The sequence below is a fragment of the Piliocolobus tephrosceles genome, chromosome 17, assembly GCF_002776525.5.
Source record: "Piliocolobus tephrosceles isolate RC106 chromosome 17, ASM277652v3, whole genome shotgun sequence".
In the NCBI taxonomy this organism is placed as follows: Eukaryota; Metazoa; Chordata; class Mammalia; order Primates; family Cercopithecidae; genus Piliocolobus; species Piliocolobus tephrosceles.
Window position 1 is genome coordinate 15175113 of NC_045450.1, and position 22255 is coordinate 15197367.

The 22255-nt window shown below is 43.6% G+C and overlaps 1 protein-coding gene across 6 annotated transcripts in view; it reads right to left on the bottom strand.

Annotated features, from left to right (window-relative positions):
* The window catches only part of MARF1 (meiosis regulator and mRNA stability factor 1), a 48351-nt gene that overhangs the window by 13516 nt on the left and 12580 nt on the right, over positions 1-22255 (bottom strand). The window contains exons 7-21 of one of the 6 annotated variants that reach the window (XM_023189760.2): positions 21395-21567; positions 17127-17555; positions 16773-16930; positions 16526-16684; positions 14404-14596; positions 13198-13376; positions 11907-11987; positions 8791-9027; positions 8546-8665; positions 7327-7502; positions 4929-5149; positions 3966-4108; positions 3666-3799; positions 2197-2399; positions 650-877 (exon numbers count right to left, since the gene is read on the bottom strand). In XM_023189760.2, coding sequence (XP_023045528.1) covers positions 650-877; positions 2197-2399; positions 3666-3799; positions 3966-4108; positions 4929-5149; positions 7327-7502; positions 8546-8665; positions 8791-9027; positions 11907-11987; positions 13198-13376; positions 14404-14596; positions 16526-16684; positions 16773-16930; positions 17127-17555; positions 21395-21567 — 2834 coding nt within the window. The remainder of the gene's footprint in view (positions 1-649; positions 878-2196; positions 2400-3665; positions 3800-3965; positions 4109-4928; positions 5150-7326; positions 7503-8545; positions 8666-8790; positions 9028-11906; positions 11988-13197; positions 13377-14403; positions 14597-16525; positions 16685-16772; positions 16931-17126; positions 17556-21394; positions 21568-22255) is intronic. The other 5 variants (XM_023189762.3, XM_023189763.3, XM_023189764.2 and 2 more) reach the window with 5 other exon arrangements.

The following is a 22255-nucleotide window of genomic DNA, read 5'->3' on the forward strand; positions in this document are numbered from 1 at the left end:
CTAGTAATGGGCCCGTAACTGAGGGTGCCGTCCCTCATGCTTCCCTTTCCATTCCTTCCTCCTGGCCGTGACTTCTCCTGGTCCTGTGGGGGAGGGGGCTGAAAACTGGCAGCTGCTCTGCCTAGGATGGGGAGGGTCAGTGCAGTCCAGGGCAGGAAACAGGACGAGCTGCCCTTTCTACTACAGCTCTGCCAGCGACAAAGGCCACTCTGCACCCGCGCTGGCTCCTAAGCCTACTCCTAAGTGGGTGAGAATGTGGAGGGACAAGACACTGTGTGATTACAGCTCCCAAGAACGTCACAGGCAAAGCTCTCACTGGAAGGAGTTGAGCTCAGGCCAGCAGCGCTGAGGCGGCTGCACCTGATGACCGAACCCTGGGGTGAAGAGTGACCTCATCAGTTCACAAAGGTGTAGCTTTGGCAAGACCATTCAGAAACACACAAGAGGAAGACCAAAACTAAACTTCCAAACCAAGGCTTCTCCTGTTACCTGATAAGCACTAATGACACAAAACAAGTTGTAAGGCTGTGACAGTTAAGTAGTTCAAGGTATAAATACAGAAACGCCACAGCATATGCAAACGTCCTAATGAGAATTAGGCCACTATAAGCTTTATCCCATGACGGGGGGGTGGAAAAAACACATTTACCTTCACGACATGGCAGAGTTTCTGAGTTAAAGCCGAAATGGAACTGACATCATAGTCTTGGAGACGAAATGTATAACCAAAAGTTTTAGCATATTCTGTAAGGAGATCTGTCATCATAAGGCAGTTATCTTTTTGGGACCGAAGGAGTTTAACAAACTGGGCAGCTAGAGCTTTGAACCGCTCTACCTCTGTCAGAGTAAGGATCTTTTCTTCTCCACATTCCAATACCTTCGAAAACACACAGCGGGAGGAAAGGGAGAATAAACAAATCACAGTTGTTTACAGAATAGCAAAAAAATGTGTGCAACTAGTAATGAAAAAACAAGTTAGCATTACTGAATGGGTATAGTGTTTCAGTTCTGTGAGATGAAGAAGTTCAGAAGATCACTTGCACAACAATGTGAATGTGCTGACCACTACTGGACAATCAATAAAAAAACAGTTACAATGCTGACTTCCGTGTTATGTGTATTTTGCCACAATAAAACAATTTTTAAAAAGCACTTTAGTAAAAAAAAAAAGAAATTAATAAAATCAACAGAAATTTGGTTTAACTTAGCAACAGCTTAACGGCTTAGCACTGATGTTACCTCATGTACTCAGCCCTACCTTCAACATGAAGGTTTTGAAAAGTATAAAACTAATGAACAAATATTCAGTGTAAGAAATCAGCCAGGTGTGGTGGCTCATGCCTGTAATTCCAGCACTTTGGGAGGCTGAGGCTGGCGGATCAACTGAGGTCAGGAGCTCAAGACCAGCCTGGCCAACATGGTGAAACCCCTCTCTACTAAAAATACAAAAATTAGCTGGACACAGTGGTGGGCACCTGTAATCCCAGCTACTTGGGAGGCTGAGGCAAGTGAATTGCTTGAACCCGCAGTTGGAGGTTATAGTGAGCTGAGATAGCGCCACTGCACTACAGCCTGGGCAACAAGAGAGAAACTCCGTCTCAAAACAAAAAAACAAAAAAAACCAAATCAACCTACTTAACCCTTTTATCAATAATTACCCTAAGACAAGTTTGAATAATAATTTTTTTTTTTTTTTTTTTTTTTTTTGAGGGGGGGTCTCGCTCTGTCGCCCAGGCTGGAGTGCAGTGGCCGGATCTCAGCTCACTGCAAGCTCCGCCTCCCGGGTCTACGCCATTCTCCTGCCTCAGCCTCCCGAGTAGCTGGGACTACAGGTGCCCGCCACCTCACCCGGCTAGTTTTTTGTATTTTTCAGGAGAGACGGGGTTTCACTGTGTTAGCCAGGATGGTCTTGATCTCCTGACCTCGTGATCCGCCCGTCTCGGCCTCCCAAAGTGCTGGGATTACAGGCTTGAGCCACCGCGCCCGGCCTGAATAATTCTTTATTGAAGGAAAAAGCCGTATTTATCTAAAAATACTAATGAGTCAGTAATATGGCTTCTCTGATTGGAACAGCTTAGATTTTCATCCTCTTGCATAACTCCCTACTTCCCAGGAAAATAGGTCTTGAATGTGAAAAAAAATTTCCAATATGTTGTCCAGAAAAACACTTTATAAAATTAGAATTTCTTCACTCACTTGTAAAGTATCAGGTATGGCTTCAAAAAGTTCAAGTAGTTTGGTAAACCCATAGTATGCAAGTTTGCACTGCCGGCCAAAGTGGTGATGGTAAGAGGGAATAAATTTATTAAAGGGCATCCGGAAATGGGGTTGGTGACGCAGCAAATCGACGACATCCTTGGAGAACTGTTTTGTCCTTTCTATTTCATCCTGAGTGCGTTCTTTAAAAAAAACAAAAAACATAAAATCACAGTTTTTTTCTACCCATTTGTGTTCAACATCCATACTAGAGTAAATCCTTTTGGGAATTTATAAGTGATATCATCCTTGCATTCCAAACACACACAACCTAAAACACATACACTCTTCCCTCTTTGCAAGTGGTTCTCAAACATGTTCCAGGGCAGAATACCAGGAAGTCATGATACTATTATATTATGAAATGCATATATATTCATCTTATAAGCTAGAAACAAGGTCATCTTACAAGCTAGAAACAATTTTGTAGCCCCTGCCCCGTATCTATTAAAATGACACACACCCAGGTCCCTGTACTTAAGCAAGTACTCTAGAAATCATTCCTATGAAATCACACTTCTGAATATCCCCATTATTTTTTGTTTATTCATCTGATCTTCAGTTAAAACTTGCTAGCAGAAAAGAGAATCAGGCTTCAAAAGTTGAACAAAAAGATGAGGAAAAGCTTAAGCTGAGATTGTTTCTATTAATTTTTCAGTGAGAACTGGAAAAGTACTGGCATTACTAACTTTGGCCCTGGAATTCTATGACTTCGTGGACATCAGGGTTCTGCAGGCGCACAGTTTAAGAACCAGGTAACAGAAGGAGTATACGACCATATAGTCACCCCTTGGTGTTCTCAAGGGATCGGTTCCAGGACCCTGCTCGGATACCAAAATCCGCCACCTACTCAAGTCCTGCGGTCCACCCCGCGGAACCTGCAGACACAAATTGTTGGCCCTCGGTATCCATGGGCTTCGCATCCCTCAATCACTGTACTTTCTACCCGTAAGTGGACCTGTGCAGTTCTGATCTCAACTGTAACTATTAAAATTTGAAAGGCAAAACATCCATTTGAGTTGTCTTCCCTTCTCAAGTGTGCACAGTAAATAAAGTAGCTCAGAGTTCAACAGAAGAGTGAAGCAACAGGCACGGTGACAGGTTCTCAACTGGATGACTATGGCTCACACAGCCACAGCTGGGCTGCAGGAGGCATTTGAGCAAAGTGTTGATGATGTCTGTTTTTCCCCTTAGAGTCAATTCTAAAAAGCCAGCCTGCTTTTCTTCTTGAGAATAGCTTCACCTGTTTTGAAGAACACAGAATCCAAAGAGCAGCAGTTTTCACACTGTGCTTTCTGTGGAATCTTCAGGAAGCATCGAGAGGGAGGGAAAACCACATCTTCCATGCCACACTATTTTAAAATAACAGGAGGTAGACAATATCCTTCCAGCAAATGTAAGTCACATACCTCTTTTGGGAATACAAATCACCATTTCATTATCTTGTTGGGACAAGCAGATGGTTGTGTCTGGAATCTCTGATACGATGTCAATCAACTCACAAACACCATATTCAGTGACATCCCAGTCCTTTGAGAAACACCTAGGTTTTAACAACAGAAGCGGATACGGAATGAGTAGTATCATCGGTAAAAGTACTACACGTTTTCCAAAAGAATGCTTAATAGAAATATTAGATAACGATTTAGAATTTGGGAGAAGATAAAGTGTCTTAAAATGTTTGCTTTCACTTCTGTTCATCAACTCACCAGTGATAAGCCTGTGAGAATTCTCTCACAACGACCTGTTTGCTGGCCTGGGATTTCAGAAGTTTCAGTAAATCCTGAGTAAAGCGTTTCACCTGGGCCCTGTGGGTAAGGGTCAGCAGACGTTTGGAGCCCATTCCAAGAATCTGCAAAGCAAATGGTTTATTTATACACATAAGACCTCAGCAGACAGCGACTTCCTTGCTGCTGGCTCACCCTCTCTTGGTAATAGCCTCAGAGAATGACTCCCTTCATGTAGAATGTGTGCAATTTGAAATACATCTGAATCAACAAAATGTAGTTGGTCAAAAGGAACAAACGTCCAACTTCCTGAAACTCTTATTGTTTTTGGCCTGGCACACCCTCTCCCAAATAGTCGCTGAGTATAGAAATGAAAAGTGTAATCTTTTGAAAAGGAAAGTCGTGAGTACAGAAATGAAAACTATATTGGTTGTCCAGAAAAATTGGTCTGCAAGTTTTTCAAGCCATTTTTAGTGAGTGGGAAGCTGTTAAAACACTGTGAGTTAACTGGCAAAGTCCTCATAGGATCCAGTGCTACACTCTAGCCCAGTAACTAGTCTCCAACTAGTTACATTTAGAAGAAAGGTTAAGCCCTTGACTCTCACATAGGCACCAACATACAAGTACGTGGCTATTCACGGCAGCTTCCTTGTAAACATGAACAATTCTGGAGAAAGCTGTGCTGGGATGAAGGTGTACAGAGCTTAGAGGGAAAATCCTCCTCAGCCCTCCAAGGAGTTCCTCTAGAACTGGAAACTAGTAGCTTTCTGAAAAATTGAGAAGCCGCCCTTGTGTGTTACTCCTTCCCTCTAAAGAAAGCTTTTAGAGGATGTTCTGCCCAGAACTGACTTCTTAGGAATTAACTATTACTGTTTCTTTGATGGCAGCCAAAGCCATGGAGGAATATTCCTGCCTGTAAACAAGTAATCCTGTGACACGTCTTACCTGCAACACATGAGGCACTGCTTCTAATAACTCAATCAGCTTGGAGTATCCGTAGTCTGACACTCGGCACTGCTTTGCAAAATGATGGTGATAGGATGGGATGAAATGACTGATGGGTATGACACAAGATGGCTGGCTTTTCAGCAAGTCAATCACTTCTCTACTGAACTGGATCAGCTGGGGGTTACCTACAGGACTCTTCGAACGCAGAAGCCAAGGGTCTAGAGGAAAAACAACATGTATTAGACAGAAAGCACGGATTTCACCAGCTGAAAGGAAGGGAAATGGCCCTGCAGTCCTTGGCTTGGTTCGATCATGGGGAAGCAGACGAAACCAAGTACAGTAGCTGCTTTACATCTCAGTTTCTATATTCAGGTCTCACAGTCCAATAACTAGCAAGCCTAACTTATTCATGGGCTGTCAAATGCTATCCCACTACTCCTCAAAGTTAACTGGCCAAAGTAAAGCAGAGTCTACTATAGTTTTATAGAAGTGAAAGTACACAAGAAGCTCCCAGTTTAGAAACTAGTAATATTTTCAAGATCCATCTGAAACTTGGTCATGGGGAACACACTTTCCCACAAAGTTATAGATCATCATCAGGTAGGTAGCCCAGAAGAGCAAAATTAATCCACAGTGGAGCTGAAAATGTTACCCAAAAAACCACAGAAAGTAACAATGTTGTAAAATTAGCATGACATAAAAGGGTGTAAGAAACAGGTTTTTGTATCATCTTGACTGCTTATACCTATTAAAAATGCATAAGTAATCAGATGGAAATCTTTATAGAAAGGTGGAGAGGCTTGCTGGGTATGGTGGCTCACGCCTGTCATCCCAGCACTTTGGGAGGCCGAGGCGGGCGGATCACGAGGTCAGGAGATCAAGACCATCCCGGCTAACACAAGGAAACCCCGTTTCTACTAAAAATACAAAAAATTAGCTGGGCGCGGTGGTGGGCACCTGTAATCCCAGCTACTCAGGAGGCTGAGGAAGGAGAATGGCATGAACCCGGGAGGCGGAGCTTGCAGTGAGCTGAGATCATGCCACTGCACTCCAGCCTGGGCGACAGAGCGAGGTTCCGTCTCAAAAAAAACAAATAAATAAAATTTTTAAAAAGGTGGAGGCTTGTGGGCTCATGGCTTAGAAGTAAGGAGGAGCAGCATAATCTATGGCCCCTGAGGAGTCTAAGACAGAAGGAAAACAAAGGAGGTGTCCCATAAGAAACCCGAGTAGAAACATTCCTAAGAGCAGGCTGACTCAGAGAGAATTCCTTGGTTATCCTCACCTTTTTTCCTGTAGGGTAAGGGAGGTGAGAGAAGGAAAAGAAGTGATGGGGACAAAGAGAAGGAAGCCTGTGTGTATATACAGGAAGGCAACAATGTTAAGTATTGTTCACAGGCAGCAGCCTTAGACATCTGCAACTCAGGACATGCCCGTAACTCTGACACTCACCCAAGTCTAGGTCCAAATAGTTTGGTCTTTTACATTTAAATTTATTTTCACATTTATCAAAGTCCAAAATGTGGACCAAAATGACTTTCAAAGGTAAATCTGCATTAAGTGGTATTTCCTTCAAATACCTGAAACTTTTTGTTTGTTTTTGAAGACAGAGTTTCAGCTGGGCGTGGGGGTTCACGCCTGTAATCCCAGCACTTTGAGAGGCCAAAGCAGGCAGATCACGAGGTCAGGAGATTGAGACCATCCTGGCTAATACGGTGAAATCCCGTCTCTACTAAAAATACATAAAAATGAGCCAGGCATGGTGGCAGGCACCTGTAGTTCCAGCTACTCGGGAGGCTGAGGCAGGAGAATGGCGTGAACCTGGGAGGCAGAGGTTGCAGTGAGCCGAAATCGCACCACTGCACTCCAGCCTGGGTGAGAGTGAGACTCCATCTCAAAAAAAAAGAAGGCTGGGCGCAGTGGCTCACGCCTGTAATCCCAGCACTCTGGGAGGCTAAGGTGGGCGGATCATGAGGTCAGGAGATCGAGACCATCCTGGCTAACAAGGTGAAACCCCATCTCTACTAAAAATACAGAAAAAAAAAGTTCGTCAGGCGTGGTGGCAGGTGACTATAGTCCCAGCTACTCAGGAGGCTGAGGGAGGAGAATCACCTGAACCCGGGAGGCGGAGGTGGCAGTGAGCTGAGATCACACCACTGCACTCCAGTCAGGCGACAAAGCAAGACTCCGTCTCAAAAAAATAAATAAAAAATAAAACAAAGTCTAGTTCTGCCAACCCCTCAAGCATTTTAGAAGGAGTTTTCAAAAGATCAAAGGACACATCCACGGTGTTTTCACACTTGGCAAATTGTGCTGCTGTTTAAAATAAAAGCCAATAGCCTCCTCCAGTCTCACAGTGGACAGGTAGTAGCTCTAGGATAAAATACCTGACACCTACCAGTGTTGGGAGGTGGGGGCTTGTTGTGAATCCATTTAACCACTTTGATGCCATTCTGAGCAGTGGCAATGTTTACACCTGGAACACAGGTGATGAAGTGTTCTAAGGGAACACCTCCTTGGTTTTCTTGCACTACTTCTAGATCGCCAAACTCTGCAGTGTAACAATCTGGAAAGCTGAAACAGGAAAAAACGAGAAAACAAAAAGGAAAGGTTAAATTGAAATAACAGAAAAGGAAGCGCTTGCTAAACAGAAGGCTTTGGTTTAATGTATGTGTTTATCATTTGTCTATTCGAATGCCCACCACCAGGTTTGAAGGTTAAAATTAAGGACCCAGGGAGGCAAGCATTGTGGCACTGGCCTCTTTGATGCATTCTGATGGCATTTTCTGGGTACTTTTCTAGGAGGGGGGTTAAAAATAAGGCAACTGGGCTCCAAGTCAGTTAACACGTCTGCTTCCACATCAGCAGGGGCATGCAGGCCACTAAGTCCTGTGTCGGCCTTTGTATTAAGTCTACCGTTGTGGCTCATGGAGTGGTTAAATGAACTTCTGAGGAATCCTCTTCTCTCACAAGTCTTGAAATGTATGCATATTTGAAGCTGTGTACTCTCAACACTTGTGGAGATTTCGACTGCAGCACTTACGATACATCTCCCCGCTGTGGGAAGAAACTGCCCTCCTCACGTTTACGTTTCTAAAATGTAGCGCAAACACACATTTTCTTGTTGAAGTACTGAGTGAATGGATTCCATTTCAGATATAGAGTCACGTGTTGCTTCGTGAAGGGGGATGTACTGAAGGATGTGTTGCTGGGCGATTCTGTCATCTGAGATCATCAGGTGCACTCACAAACCTAGATGCTGCGGCCCACTGCATACCTAGGCTGGTGCAGCCCATGGGTCCTGAGCTACACATCTGGATAGCCTGATACTGTACTGCACACTGAACCATTATAACACAATGGTATTTGTGTATCTAATCATCGAAAGGTATAGTGAAAATATGTGATTATAATCTTATGGGACCACTGTCCTACATACAGTCCATGGTTGGCCAAAATGTCGTTGTGTGGTGCATGACTGTACTTTGAAGGCTAAACACATGAGGATGAAGCATCGTATAGTACCTATTTGCAAAGAGGTGTGGGCAGAAAGGGCAGGCTTCCCATAAAAAGGAGAACTAGGGCATTATATCGACAAAGGCTTTGAGATGGTTCACCTCAATAAAGGCACGGTGCCCTCGTGGGTCTGGAGAAGACTGTGAACCTGGGGCGCAAATGTCTTCAAAGAAAGAATCACAAAAGGAATCTTGTAAGAGTCTGGATCAAATTCATGTTCGCTGAAGAAAAGAGAACACAATAGGAAGCTGACATTCCGCAGGGGTCTAAGATGTTCACAAGGTCATCCGAACATTCCACAATCTTATAGAAAAGAATTATTTCTAAAGGAAAACGAATGGCATACCTGAAATCCTTATTGGAACAATGCTGTCTACAGACAGGCTCGTGATATTCTAACTCTTCAAATATAATTGGGCTGCAATTCGTGGAGGAGCCGTCGTGTGACTGGGAAGACCCTAAGGGGCTCTGGCGGGCCTGACTGCTGGGTAGGAGACACACCAGCCGTCCGTTTCCTTGTTCACGGATTGCAACTGTGTCTGTTAATTTATATAGATCTGACACATTCAACTTGTGTCCAAATCTACAAGCAAGAAAAGAGAGATGCTGACTTAGAAGGTTTTTCTTTGATTATACAGAAACACCCATCCTGTTTGAATAAAGAGCAATAACCAAGGATGGTTCCTCCATCTCTTCAAAGGTAAAACTGGAATAATTCCACTACGAATTCACTCACTAGCAAACCAGTGGTGCTTGGTACTCCTGAGTCATCTCTGGCTCCGTCCATGACAATGCTCACATTATTTGGAAGCCACCCCTAGCCCCTGCCCACTTTCTGTAAGTAACCTCACCGAATTCTCTGAGTTGGAAACCTCTCTCCATGCAGCTCCCCTCACTTCCAATTCTCTGTATTACTTCTCACCATCCCCACTCTCCTCTCTCAGAAGAATACATGCTTTCCGTGACCCTCTCACCTCTCCTATGCCTCAACTGCGTGACCCACACACCCTGTGACACTGGACTCCCCAGTTTTCCTCCTGACCTGTATCTTTCCTACTTGGAACTTAAAAGCACTGGCCCTGGAGGCTGGCAGATTTGAGTTCACATCCTGACTCCACTTCAACCTGTGTGACCTTAGTCAAGTTCCATAACCAATCAGGGCCTCACTTTCTCCATCTGTAAAATGGGGTGATGACAGCACCTATCTCACAGGGTCGATGTGAGGATTAAGTGTGCTTAGGCCTGGACAGAACCTGGCTCATAGTAAGTGCTCAGTAAGTATTCCCTGGTCTTCTCACTGCCTGACCAGTGGTTTCTTCCCAGTGTCCTACATGTACTCAGATTCCCATCTACCAAACCAGCCCCTGGTCCTCTTCCACCTCCCAGAGAGACACACTCGCCCTTGTACTCTCACTCTCAGTCTTGCACTCTCCCCTGTCCCTGTAATGGAAACATCCAGCTGCTCAGGAGCTGCTTCTGCTGTGTTACCCGCAAGTCTCTCAGCCCCTTCCCTCCTGGATTTTAGCCACAGGACTCTGTAGCAATGACTCAAAAGTGATCAGTGGCCTCTGCCTCATCCCCACACCTCATGCATTTCCTCATGGCCTTGGATCCTCCCATTCCTGATGTGCTCTCTGGGCACACATCCTGGGTGCTCGTCCACATCCCTGGCCCTGGTGGCATTCCATCCATTCCTGCCCTCTATTTCTCCTTCCCCCTCCCAACCTTATCTGCCCTCCAGTCTGTCCCAATCATCTTAGAGGCAAATGACTGCTCTATCTTCAGAGCCTGCTTCTCTCCCAAAGCCCCTCAATGTGCAGAAGACTACGTGAACTCTCTACCCAGCTACTCCAACGGCCCCCTAAAACCTGCATGTCCAAAACCAAGACCAAAAACTTGCTGTACCTCCTGGCCATGCTTTATTTCCCTATTTCCAGTTTAACTGTGCAACCATCATCCCAGTCACACAAAGCGGAACACTCAGAATCAAAATGATCCCTTCCTTTTACCTTGCTTGCTACGTAAAACTAGTTACTCTGGCCACATGTGGTGGCTTGTGCCTGTAATTCCAGCACTTTGGGAGGCCGAGGTGGGAGAATCGCTTGAGGCCAGGAGTTCAAGACCAGCTTGGGCAACGTAGCAAAACCCCCTCACTACAAAAATAAAAAAATATTAACTGGGCAGGATGGCGGGTGCCTGTGGTCCCACCTACTCAAAAGGCTGAGATGGGAGGATCATCTGAGTCCAGGAGTTTGAGGCTGTAGTGAGCTCGGGTCGTGCCACTGCACTATATGGCCTGGGTGACAGAGTGAGACCCTGTCTCAAAAAAAATTTGTTTAATAAAAAGAAATTAGTTACCCACTCCAGTTTCAATGACATTTGACATTTCTGTAACATCCAGTTCTGTCCCAACAGTGTCTGCTCCGAATTTGGACTGATGTAGCACTTTCCTCTCTTCCCTGTTCGTGCCCTCTCAGACACCACTGCTACGAGAAGAGTCTTCCTGCAGCATGGTTCCCGTCACCACACCTTTCCCCTCCCCTCCTTCCTCCAGCACTTCAGTGGCTCTCTACTGCCCATGGTCAAGTTCCTTGTTCTTCCCCTCCTCAGTGTTCTCAAAGCCTTTCTTCCTCCTTTCCAATCAGTTTTCTTCACTGTCCATGAGGATTCCTGAGCATTTTCTCTTACCACTAGACATAAGCTCCTCAGGTACAAGACCTAAGTCTTGTCCAGTTTCGCCTTCCCTGCAGTGCCTAAGTCTGGCACTCACTAGTCCTTGCTAAGCATCTACTATGGGCTGGGTGCTTAGGATACAGTATGAGGGCAGAGCCAGTCCCTGCTGTCCTGGAGCTCATAGTCTAGTGCTTAAAAATGTTCATCCAATAAATACTAAAACTTGGCCAGGCACAGTGGCTCACACCTGTAATCCTAGCACTTTGGGAGGCTGAAGTGGGCAGATCACTTGAGGTCAGGAGTTTAAGACCAGCCTGGCTAACATGGCAAAATCCTGTCTCTACCAAAAATACAAACACTTAGCAAGGCTTGGTGGCACATGCCTGTAGTCCCGGCTACTCGGGAGGCTGAGGCACGAGAATCACTTGAACTTGGGAGGCAGAGGTTGCAGTGAGCTGACACTGCGCCACTGCACTCTAGCCTGGCAACAGAGCGAGCGAGACTCTGTCTCCAAAAAAATTGAAAAAAGAAAAACAACAAAAACCTAACACTAGTCAATTAGGGGAAAAATAAGCACAGCATTGAGGACCAAAAGTCTAACTTTGCTAAAAATAAAAGACGTTTTAAAACTGTCTGCTAAACATTCATTGACGTGTAAATCCGAATGCCAGTGTCTCTGTCTCCTCTCCTCTACCAGGCTGAAGCTCCTCAAAACTCATTACCATGGTTTTGTGCGTATAAGTCACCCATCAGTACTGACTGGACAAGGAAAAAATATACCTAACTTACTTTTTTTCATAGATATCTGTAAATTTAAACAGAGGCAGGCAACAGGCAGGGGCATCCTGAAGGACAGACATTGTTTCTGCACTGTAAGACAGAAGTTTGATTAGGGAACAGACCATTGCCTCCGTATTACAAGTTGTATAAACAGAGTTCACAAAATTAACACAGTGCATATGCAAAATAAATTTACTGACTGCTGGTATGTCAGAATTTATTTTCCAGAAAAATCTAAAGAAAGGATTTTAGGGACAAGGCAATGAAGGAAGATTACATTACACACTAGAATTGGTATCAATCACAGGGTTTTCCACACCAGTGGAGCAGAAAGGCATGATTAACTCAGAGCAAAAGGGAGAAGAGCTTAAATATCTTCTGCCATACTGCAGTTTGTTACATACATGTGACTGACGTTCCCATAGATAAGGATACGCAACTGAATACAACATCATCTCAACTATGGTTTTAAAACACCAAGAGGTACCAAAAAACACTCAAAAGGAAAAAACCCAAATAAAACAAAAAGAAAATGCCAAACTGTTAAGCGCAATTGACTTTGAGCCATACGACTGTGGATGGTTTTTTTTTCCTGTGCTTCTTTTATGTTTCTAAACTTTCCAAATTTTCTTCAATAAGCATCACTTTTTATTCTAAGAACAACAACAATAATAAAAAACCATAACTTGTAATTTAAGTTAACAGTGAAGTACAAGTTAGAGAAAAGATCTCTGATCATCCAAGGAGACATTCAGGAGTGGGTCCTGTTTTACCAGTCTCCCCGAAACAGGGAGACCCAAAGAAGTATCACATCTTACTATGAGTAAAACCATCACCAGATGCTTGAGACTGATATAATCTTAAGGCAGACTTACGGGGCTGGGTATCTATTTGACACTAAGGACATGTCTGCAAAGGACATGGAGAGCTTGAAGATTTGTAATCTAGTCTTTATACACAAATCTACCTTCTACTAAGATGTGAAGGTAACACTTCAGACTTTTCAGGTTTATAAACTTTTATTGTAGGGGCCTACTATTTTTAGAACCTATTTAAACATGCTGCATATTATTTTACTCCCAAGTGCCTGTCAAGTTTAAGCTGTATTCCACCTTTGATTAATGACTTAGACAAGAGTCAAATGGCTTGTTTTTAACTCTATCAATCTAGAATAAGCATTATTCCACATGCAGTCATCACAAGAGGGGTGGGAATATGAGCGAATCTATTTTTATTATTTCTAAAACTGTTTCTGGGTCAAATGTTATTTCCTGAAATAAACAGCTCGCTTGTTTCTTACCTCAGTAAAGAGAGTGATTTGCTGGCAGCCCCGGTGGCAAGTGAGACCAGGATCTTTTTGCTGCCAATTTTGTATCTGTGGAGGCTATTCACTGCACCAATCGCATCTTGTAAGTTTTCCATTTGCACAACAGCCTTGAGCTGATAATCTGTATGGGGGCTGAGCTCAACACTTTTCACCTACAACAGGAAAAGGGAAAACTGAACGCTATGTCCGCCCAGAACCCTGTTGTCTTAAAACTGAAGGTGAACCATGAAGGAACACGTTTGTGGACTGCAGTGCTTCCATGAAGGAATATGTCTGAACTCTGCTCTTCTGCTGACCAGGACGTAAGTAAGTGAGCATGGGATGACCTTCAGAGATGTCACACTGGCCCGGCCTGTGTGCTCTGCCACACACAGGTTTCCAAGGCAGGCTCAGAGACCAACACATGGGAAGAGTCTTTGCGGTCTTTTCCAGACTCTACAAAACCCAGGGCATGGCCATTTTTAAGAATCTACTAAAAAGGTACATTTTTAGCAAAACTGCATCTAAAAATGGTGTCAAATATAATAAGACATAAACAAGACCAGCCAACATTTTAGAATCCTACCTGTATTTCAGCAGGAAGAGCTAACTAAAATCTATCAATGTTTTACTTATCAAATTGCCTTTTTTTTTTTCCTTCTGAGACAGAGTCTCACTCTGTCGCCCAGGCCAGAAAGCAGTGGCATGCTCTCAGCTCAATGCAACCTCTGCTTCCCGTGTTTAAGCGATTCTCCTGCCTCAGCCTCCTAAGTAGCTGCGACTACAGGCATGCACCACCACGCCCCACGCCCGGCTAAGTTTTTTTTTTTTTTTTAAGTAGAGACGGGGTTTCACTCGCCAGGCTGATCTGAAACTCCTGATCTCAGGTGATCTGCCCACCTCGGCCTCCCAAAGTGCTGGGAATACAGGCATGAGCCACCACGCCTGGCCACAAATTGCCATTTCAATTTCTGCTTAAGACAAGAGCTTCTCACTGCTAGGTGTCTTGCTCTCTGGGGCTATACTGTACTGGATTTATAGCACCACTCTGAGCAGACCAAAGGGAAAAGGAAGGAGGAGTTCAAACTTGTTCAGTCACACTTCTATCCTGGCTGTGGTTATGTATATCAAATTAGGTCCTCTTGACTAGAAACTCCATCAAAGAGTATAACAAAGCAAGCACAAGAGGGAAAAAGTTACCTTGCCATGCCTGGCAAATGCTTCCTGCAGCAGCTGCTGCAGCTCCTTCCGGGATAATCTGTAGTCTATGTTGCTGACTTGGACATCAGCACCATTTGCAAACGGGTCTGGGCAGTCGGCTCCGCTGCTTGAATTTGCAATGTTGAAAGCAAGCGGGGATGCTCTGTTTAACAGGTTTGGAGACATACTCCTGCTTAAAACATACACATTGAGATTATTTTAAAAAACTGTTCTGTATATTTAGATTTCATCATTTACGCTTTGTCTGAAACTATATACAGAAGCAGCTTTCCCACAACACAACCAAACCAAACATTTGGTTTTCAAATGCATTTTTAATCTTTTTTTTTTCTGAGACAGAGTCTCGCTCTGTCACCCAGACTGGAGTGCAAAGGCACGATCTCGGCTTATTGCAACCTCCACCTCCTGGGTTCAAGCAATTCTCCTGTCTCCGCCTCCCCAACAGCTGGGACTACAGGCATGCACCAATACACCCAGCTAATTTTTTGAATTTTTGGTAGAGATGGGGTTTCCCCATGTTAGCCAGGCTGGTCTTAAACTCCTGACCTCAAGTGATCCACCTGCCTCAGCCTCCCAAAGGGCTGGGATTACAGGCATGAGCCACTGTGCCCAGCTGTGTTTTTAATCTTAAATACACACTGACTTCAGACATTGTCAAAAGTACTACCTACTGACCCCTAATTACCGCCAATCAACATCAAATATTCTTCCTTTGGGTTAAAGCTAAAGGCAGGAATTAGAGGCAGTCCTGATGAATTAACCCTCTGCTTTGTGCATTATCCTTAGGAAATCAGCCTGTGATACCAATTTAAGGCATTTAACTTTCTCGGTGGCTCTGAAAGAGTTCAAAGTTCTTGCTCGCATGTTGCAGTTCCTTCTGCACATAAGGAAAACTTTTATGTGGCTTTTTAGAAGTAATTTTATATATCCACAGTCACTTTTTCTTTTTTTTTGAGACAGAGTCTCGTTCTGTCACCCAGGCTGGAGTGCAGTCATGCGATCTCAGATCACTGCAAGCTCCACCTCCCGGGTTCACACCATTCTCCTGCCTCAGCCTCCTGAGTAGCTGGGACTACAGGAGCTCGCCACCACATCTGGCTAATTTTTTTGTATTTTTAGTACAGATAGGGTTTCACCATGTTAGCCAGGATGGTCTTGATCTCCTGACCTTGTGATCCGCCTGCCTTGGCCTCCCAAAAGTGCTGGGATTACAGGCGTGAGCCACCGTGCTCGGCTGATCCACGGTCACTTTCTACAGTGATCTGCCACCAACTCAGCAGAACAAACACAATGCTAAAAAGAGCTCACGGGAATGCAACACACCCTTATGGCTTCTCTGTCTCCCAAGCCTCAAGAATTCCTTAGTGTGAGAGATAGTGATAGATAATTACCATAGTTCACAGAAAACTTTACTTCTCAGACAGCTTCCTATACAGTAGCATAGTAGTAAGAACCACCAATGCATGGCTCTTTTGGGCTTTTTTCTCAACACAGTGAACATAGGGACATCTTTTTTTTTTTTTTGAGACAGAGTCTCGCTCTGTCGCCCAGGCTGGAGTGCAGTGGCGCGATCTCGGCTCACTGCAAGCTCCGCCTCCCGGGTTTACGCCATTCTCCTGCCTCAGCCTCCCGAGTAGCTGGGACTACAGGCGCCTGCCATCTCGCCCAGCTAGTTTTTTTTTGTATTTTTTAGTAGAGACGGGGTTTCACCGTGTGTAGACCAGGATGGTCTCGATCTCCTGACCTCGTGATCCACCCGTCTCGGCCTCCCAAAGTGCTGGGATTACAGGCTTGAGCCACCGCGCCAGGCCACATAGGGACATCTTAACATGCCTCCCAGCACTGGCCAGGGACTCTCCAATAGGCTTCTCTTTCTGACCTCTGCTTACCACAATTTCCAGATGGAGGAAGAAGAAATCCTGAAAGCATTGCCCCTAAATGTTAACGATGATTACCTGAGGAGAGGGGAACTGGCAGAGGAGGGATGGGAGACTTACTTTGTGCATTTCAGTACTATCTGAATTCTTTTCAACAAACATACTATTTCATAATCCTTCCTCTTACATGTAACCACCCCCATGGGTCAAGAAGCCAGACTCACCTTGAAGACCAAGACTGAGATGCGAGCAGAGGACTGACTTGCCTGGATGCAACTAACTTGCTAAAAGCAGACGGGTAACTCACTTGGAATACAGTCTCCTCTTTATCTTTTTTCTCTACAGGAGAACTGGTAACACTTCGGGCACTGAGGTTCTCTTTTCTAACAGAAGGGGAAAATTGAACGGAAAAGGTCATATGTCTTCCTTCACATTCAAGAAGCAGCTATGAGAAAGAGTAGTTTCACATACTTCTGACTGGTTTTGTAAACAGGTTCTGCCACCCCCGAGTTTTTCGGCGTCGGCACTGCAGCACTTGAGTTACCGTGAGCGGGTACTACCAGCCTCAGGTGACCTTGCTGCTGCTCACTGTTTCTATGACCAGTTTTTGACTCCATGCGGCACAGCTCCTTCAAAGACACAAGCACAGTGGGGTTTAAATTTTAAGTACCCAAGATTTGTTAGAGCCTTTACAGAAAACGATTGACTCTGAGTATCATTTGAAACACTGAAATCAAAAACAGACACGCCAAAAGCAAGCGGGCACGTGAAACACAGAAACCAAACCTACCATAAACTTCAGAAAGCAAGAGGTATCAAAATTACCTGTAAACTTTTAACATTTGTATTTTTTGTAGTAGATCCAGAATTTGCCTGTGACCCTTTTCCAGGCGTGGCTTTGGCACTGGAAGATTGTTCACTTGCATCTTTGATGAGGCACAATTTTGGATTCTTAAGTTTTTTGGGAGACTTCACTTTATCAGCAATTGCATTTGAACTCTTTGTTTCACAGAGTTCTCTATTTTTTGGAGTAAATGACACAATGATCCTATTACCAAAGACATCTTCGTTTTCCATTCGCTTCTGAGCGCGCTCTGCACTATCTTGGTTTATGAAGCGGAGAATTGCACTGCAGCCTGTGATACTCAGCACTTTCCCACCACAATTATCGGACAGGCGTCTGAGCCTGTTGCTGACGCTCTTGCCATCTTTATTTGCTGGTAGGTTATAAACATAGAGCAGAGTGTGGCACTGCTAATACAGAGGAAAGAAGTGTTACATCAGGTTAACTCAAGGGCACACATTCAATTTCAAAATAAGAACAATGGGTGACCCCAAAACTTCAGTTAACAACTACGGAGGTGACAGTGACTTAGAGGGGAGAGGGTAAATCATTTAGTGTTGACAAAGTAGCTGAATACTGTTTTCCATACTATGCTTTAGCTGGGCGTGGTGGGCACGCCTGCAGTCCCAGCTACTCGGGTGGGAGGATTCACCTGAGCCCAGGAAGACTGAGGCTGGAGTGACTGTGCCACTGCACTCCACTCTGAGTGGCAGAGCGAGACACTGTCTCAAAAAATAAAAATAAAAAATAATATGCTAGGCACAGAAGTCTGTATACTGTATGATTCTACTTCTATAAAGTGTCCAGAAAACACAAATCTACAGAGACAGAAAGATTAGTAGTGCCTGGGAGTGGGGAAGGGGATTAACTATAAATTAGCATAACAGATCTTACTGAGGTGATGAAAATATTCTAAAACTGTACAATTCAATTTACTAAAACTTACTGTATACTTAAAAGAGCTGAATTTTGTACTATGTAAATCGTATCTTGATGAAGTTGTTTTTAAACGTCTATTTATTCTGCAGGTCCACTGAATAAGAATTCATAAAGTTAGAGCCAGAAGCTAAGCAGGGTTGGTCCTGGTTAGTTTTTGCATAGGAGAATGCCTGAGAATACTGGGTGCTATAGGCTTAAGTAAAAAAAAAAAAATTTTTTTTAAATACCCAACAACTTAGAGCCTGTTCAGCTACAACAGCAGGTTGCCAGTAGTCAGGCTGGAAGTTCTATTTGGCAGCGGGTAGTCATAATTCTTCCAGATAAATTGAAATTTATGTATTAAGAAGTAGAACTTCGCCTGGCACAGTGGCTTACGCCTGTAATCTCAGCACTCTGGGAGGCCAAAGCGGGTGATCACCTGAGGTCAGAAGTTCAAGGCGAGCCTGGCCAACATAGTGAAACCCCCCTCTCTACTAAAAACACAAAATTAGCCAGGCGTGGTGGCAGGCACCTGTAATCCCAGCTACTCGGGAGGCTGAGGCAGGAGGATCAATTGAACCCGGGAGGCGGAGGCTGCAGTAAGCTGAGATGACGCCACAGCACTCCAGCCTGAGTGACGGAGTTTCAAAAAAAAATTTTTTTAAATAAGAATAAGAATAATATCTTAAAAAGCAGAACCATTAAAGCACCAGGAGAAAACTTAAGATAATTATAAAAAGAGTTAAATCCAGAAACAATAAGAGAAATCACTAACAACAGGCAAAGGATGTGAACAATTTACAGAAGAAATAAAGAGCAAACAACAATACTCATAAAACGATATTTTGCACTGTGTTACATTTTAATTTAAAAGCCAATTATAAGATAATGCCGTTTTTCACTTATTGGCCTGGCAAACATTTAAAACAGATACTTTCATGACTATAAATTAGTACCACCTTCCTGGAGGATGACACGTATCTTGATAGTAAAATTCTAACCCGGAACTTTTAAGCCTTGGAAATTACCCTATAGTATGTCAGCCCAGGAGCCTAAAGATATAAATTACCTTGCTGGAAACGGTAAAACAAAACACAAAACTGGGTATAAACAAAACTTCCACTAACAGGTAGACTGATTAAATAAAGATCAGCCATACAAGTACTTTTCAAACCAAAATTCTGGTTTTTAAAATGTGGCAGATTGATATTAATATACATTAACACAAAAAGACATCCAAGCTCTGACATAAAGTTTTTTTCCAAAAGCCGCAGAACACCATATATGTGACACATGTTTAAAATCTGGAGGGTAATACCAAAATATTAACAGTGGTTACTTCTGGAGGGTAGAATTGTGGGGTTTTCACTTTCCACATTTATAAATATTGTGTTTTGTTTTTACAATGATCATACCATACCTTTTTTTTTTTTTGAGACAGAGTCTACTCTGTCACCCAGGCTGGAGTGCAGTGGCGTGATCTCAGCTCACTGCAACCTCCACTTTCCAGGTTCAAGTGATTCTCCTGCCTCAGCCTCCCAAGTAGCTGGGATTACCAATGCCCGCCACCACACCTGGCTAATTTTTGTATTTTTAGTAGAGATGGGGTTTCGCCATGTTGGCCAGGCTGGTCTCGAACTCCTGACTTCAGGTGATTTGTGATCTGCTCACCTCAGGTTCCCAAAGTACTGGGATTGCAGGCGTGAGTCACCTTACTCAGCCCACACCATACTTTTCTAATCAGAGGCTTTTCTTTTTATTTGCAGGGTACTGACCAATTATCAACAAAATCTACACTTTTCCTATTACACCTGGGACTCAAAACCCAGGCAGTACCAATGTATGTTTAATTTATTAAAATTAAAGGAACAGACTAAATAACATAAAAATAAATGTACCCTAAATTATCACTCTAGTGGATGGGAAAAAACGTCCAGCAAGACTAAATGTTTTGAACTATCAAAACTTTTTTTTTTTTTTTAACCATAAGGAATAAGAATCTCCAAAGTGGGCAAGTTCTTACTTAAAACACTACATCTACTTCTTTTTTTTTTTTTTTTTTTTGAGACAGCGTCTCGCCGTCTCGCTCTGTCGACCAGGCTGGAGTGCAGTGGCGCGATCTCAGCTCACTGCAACCTTCACCTCCCAAGAAAAAAACACTGTATTTACTTAAGGCCTTTAAAGCTAGAAAAGTGAGCATCAAACAGAAGCAAAAGGGAAGAAATATAACTATAGCCAAGTGACTAAAAACAAATAATGACAAAGGTAAGTTAGGAAAGAGCCTCAAAAGATGAAGGTAAGGCCTGTGTATGTTTACTCCCTGGGTAAGCCTCTGGTATCCACAACTCTGAACTGTCCATAGCATGAGTTTCATCTTAGACCAGACATAGGGCTTCTTGGGTATCAGGGGACACGGGGGACTAGCAGGCAAGTGCCGGAAGCAGGACACCCGGGGCCCACTCTCTTAACCGCTGCAATCACCGATGACCCGTTTATTTTTTCTAAGAGCTGATTTCTTCCTCCATTAAATGAGGACTTTGCATGAGATCATTTCTAACGTACTTCTGTAACTCTCAGTTATTAAGACTGCATTTAATGTAGGGGATTGCCCACTCTCCTGGATCACCCACACCATGGCTACTTCTCCATTATCATTATTTCTTTCAGAGTTATACACATACTCGCCAAACAGCCTAAACACAGCTCAGCACTGCAATAAGCATTCTTATCCAAAGTCAAGTCTATCAGAAATGTTAGTCCTGAAAATGTGCTCATACCCTCCCAGTATATGGCTTAAACAGACTACACACGGGTGGAGCAATAACCACTCCTGCTAATTGTGTCCATGCACCACAGGGAATACACAATAGAAAGCACAGTCTCAGAGGCCTGCTGAAGCTTAAGGATTAAATACCGAAAAAAATGCACAATGACTCCACTTATTTGGCGCCAACCACACAAGTAGGTGAGAACCCTCGCCATATTCTCTACCCATAATACTTGCAAGCAAAAAGAATAATGACTTTTAATCCGTTATTTCTATCCACCTGACACAAAACACTGCTAGCTTTGAAGACACTGGCAAGTTGGGAAGGTAAATCTACAAGTCAATTTCATATGATATTTTGAAATACATAAAAGTAAACTTCATACATACCAATTCTCTGTATATTTGTAAGAGAAGAACTGAAGGTTTCTAAGCCTTACTTCAAAATCTAACCCACCTCTTACAAAGAACAGCCCCATCTGGGCCTGGCAACCCCCTTATTATGGGCTTTCAGCCTCCACAATGTAATATTGGAAAATGGCAAAATAACGCAAACCCACTTACTGGCATTTTTAGTGGTAACCTGGGGGGCAAGTCGGAAATGAACTCTTCAAATCTGATCAGCTCGTTAGCATGATGCAGCAGTGCTTCTGAGGCCTGGTTTTTATGGACCAAAATAATGTGGAAACCATGCCTGTGTCTCAGGTCACTAAGTTCCAATGCAAAATTGACATCAGCTGAAAGAAAAGGTACAGACCAACCCCATCCCCAAACATTAGAAACACTTGACAAAGACAACTCTGCTGACACTCACTGAAAAGAAAGCAAAGGCTGGACTATATTCAAAATTTCTTCCCCCATTTCTTACGAAAGAAACATGTTTCACAGCAGAAGAATGTAAGACAATCTTACCAAAAGAATTCCAAGACACATATGTTACTTTCAGTATTAAAAGGGAGCAAAATAAGGTAAATTTGAACTTTATCTTAAACTTTAAAAGTCAGTAATACTGAGCACAAGGTAAAAAAAAAAAAGAAAAAAAAAATCACATTTTTCTTTAATACTGGTCCCGGCCAGGCGCAGTGGCTCACACCTGTAATTCCAGCACTTTGGGAGGCCAAGGAGGGTGTATCACCTGAGGTCGGGAGTTCGAGACCAGCCTGACCAATATGGAGAAACCCCATCTCTACTAAAAATACAAAATTAGCTGGGCGTGGTGGCACACGCCTGTAATCCTAGCTACTTGGGAGGCTGAGGCAGAAGAATCGCTTGAATCTGGGAGGCGGAGGTAGCGGTGAGCCAAGATTGCACCATTGCACTCCAGCCTGGGCAACAAGAGCGAAACTCCATCTCAAAATAAATAAATAAAATAAAAATAAAAAATAAACCTGGTCCCACAATAAATCAAGTTCCAAGGAGGAAACA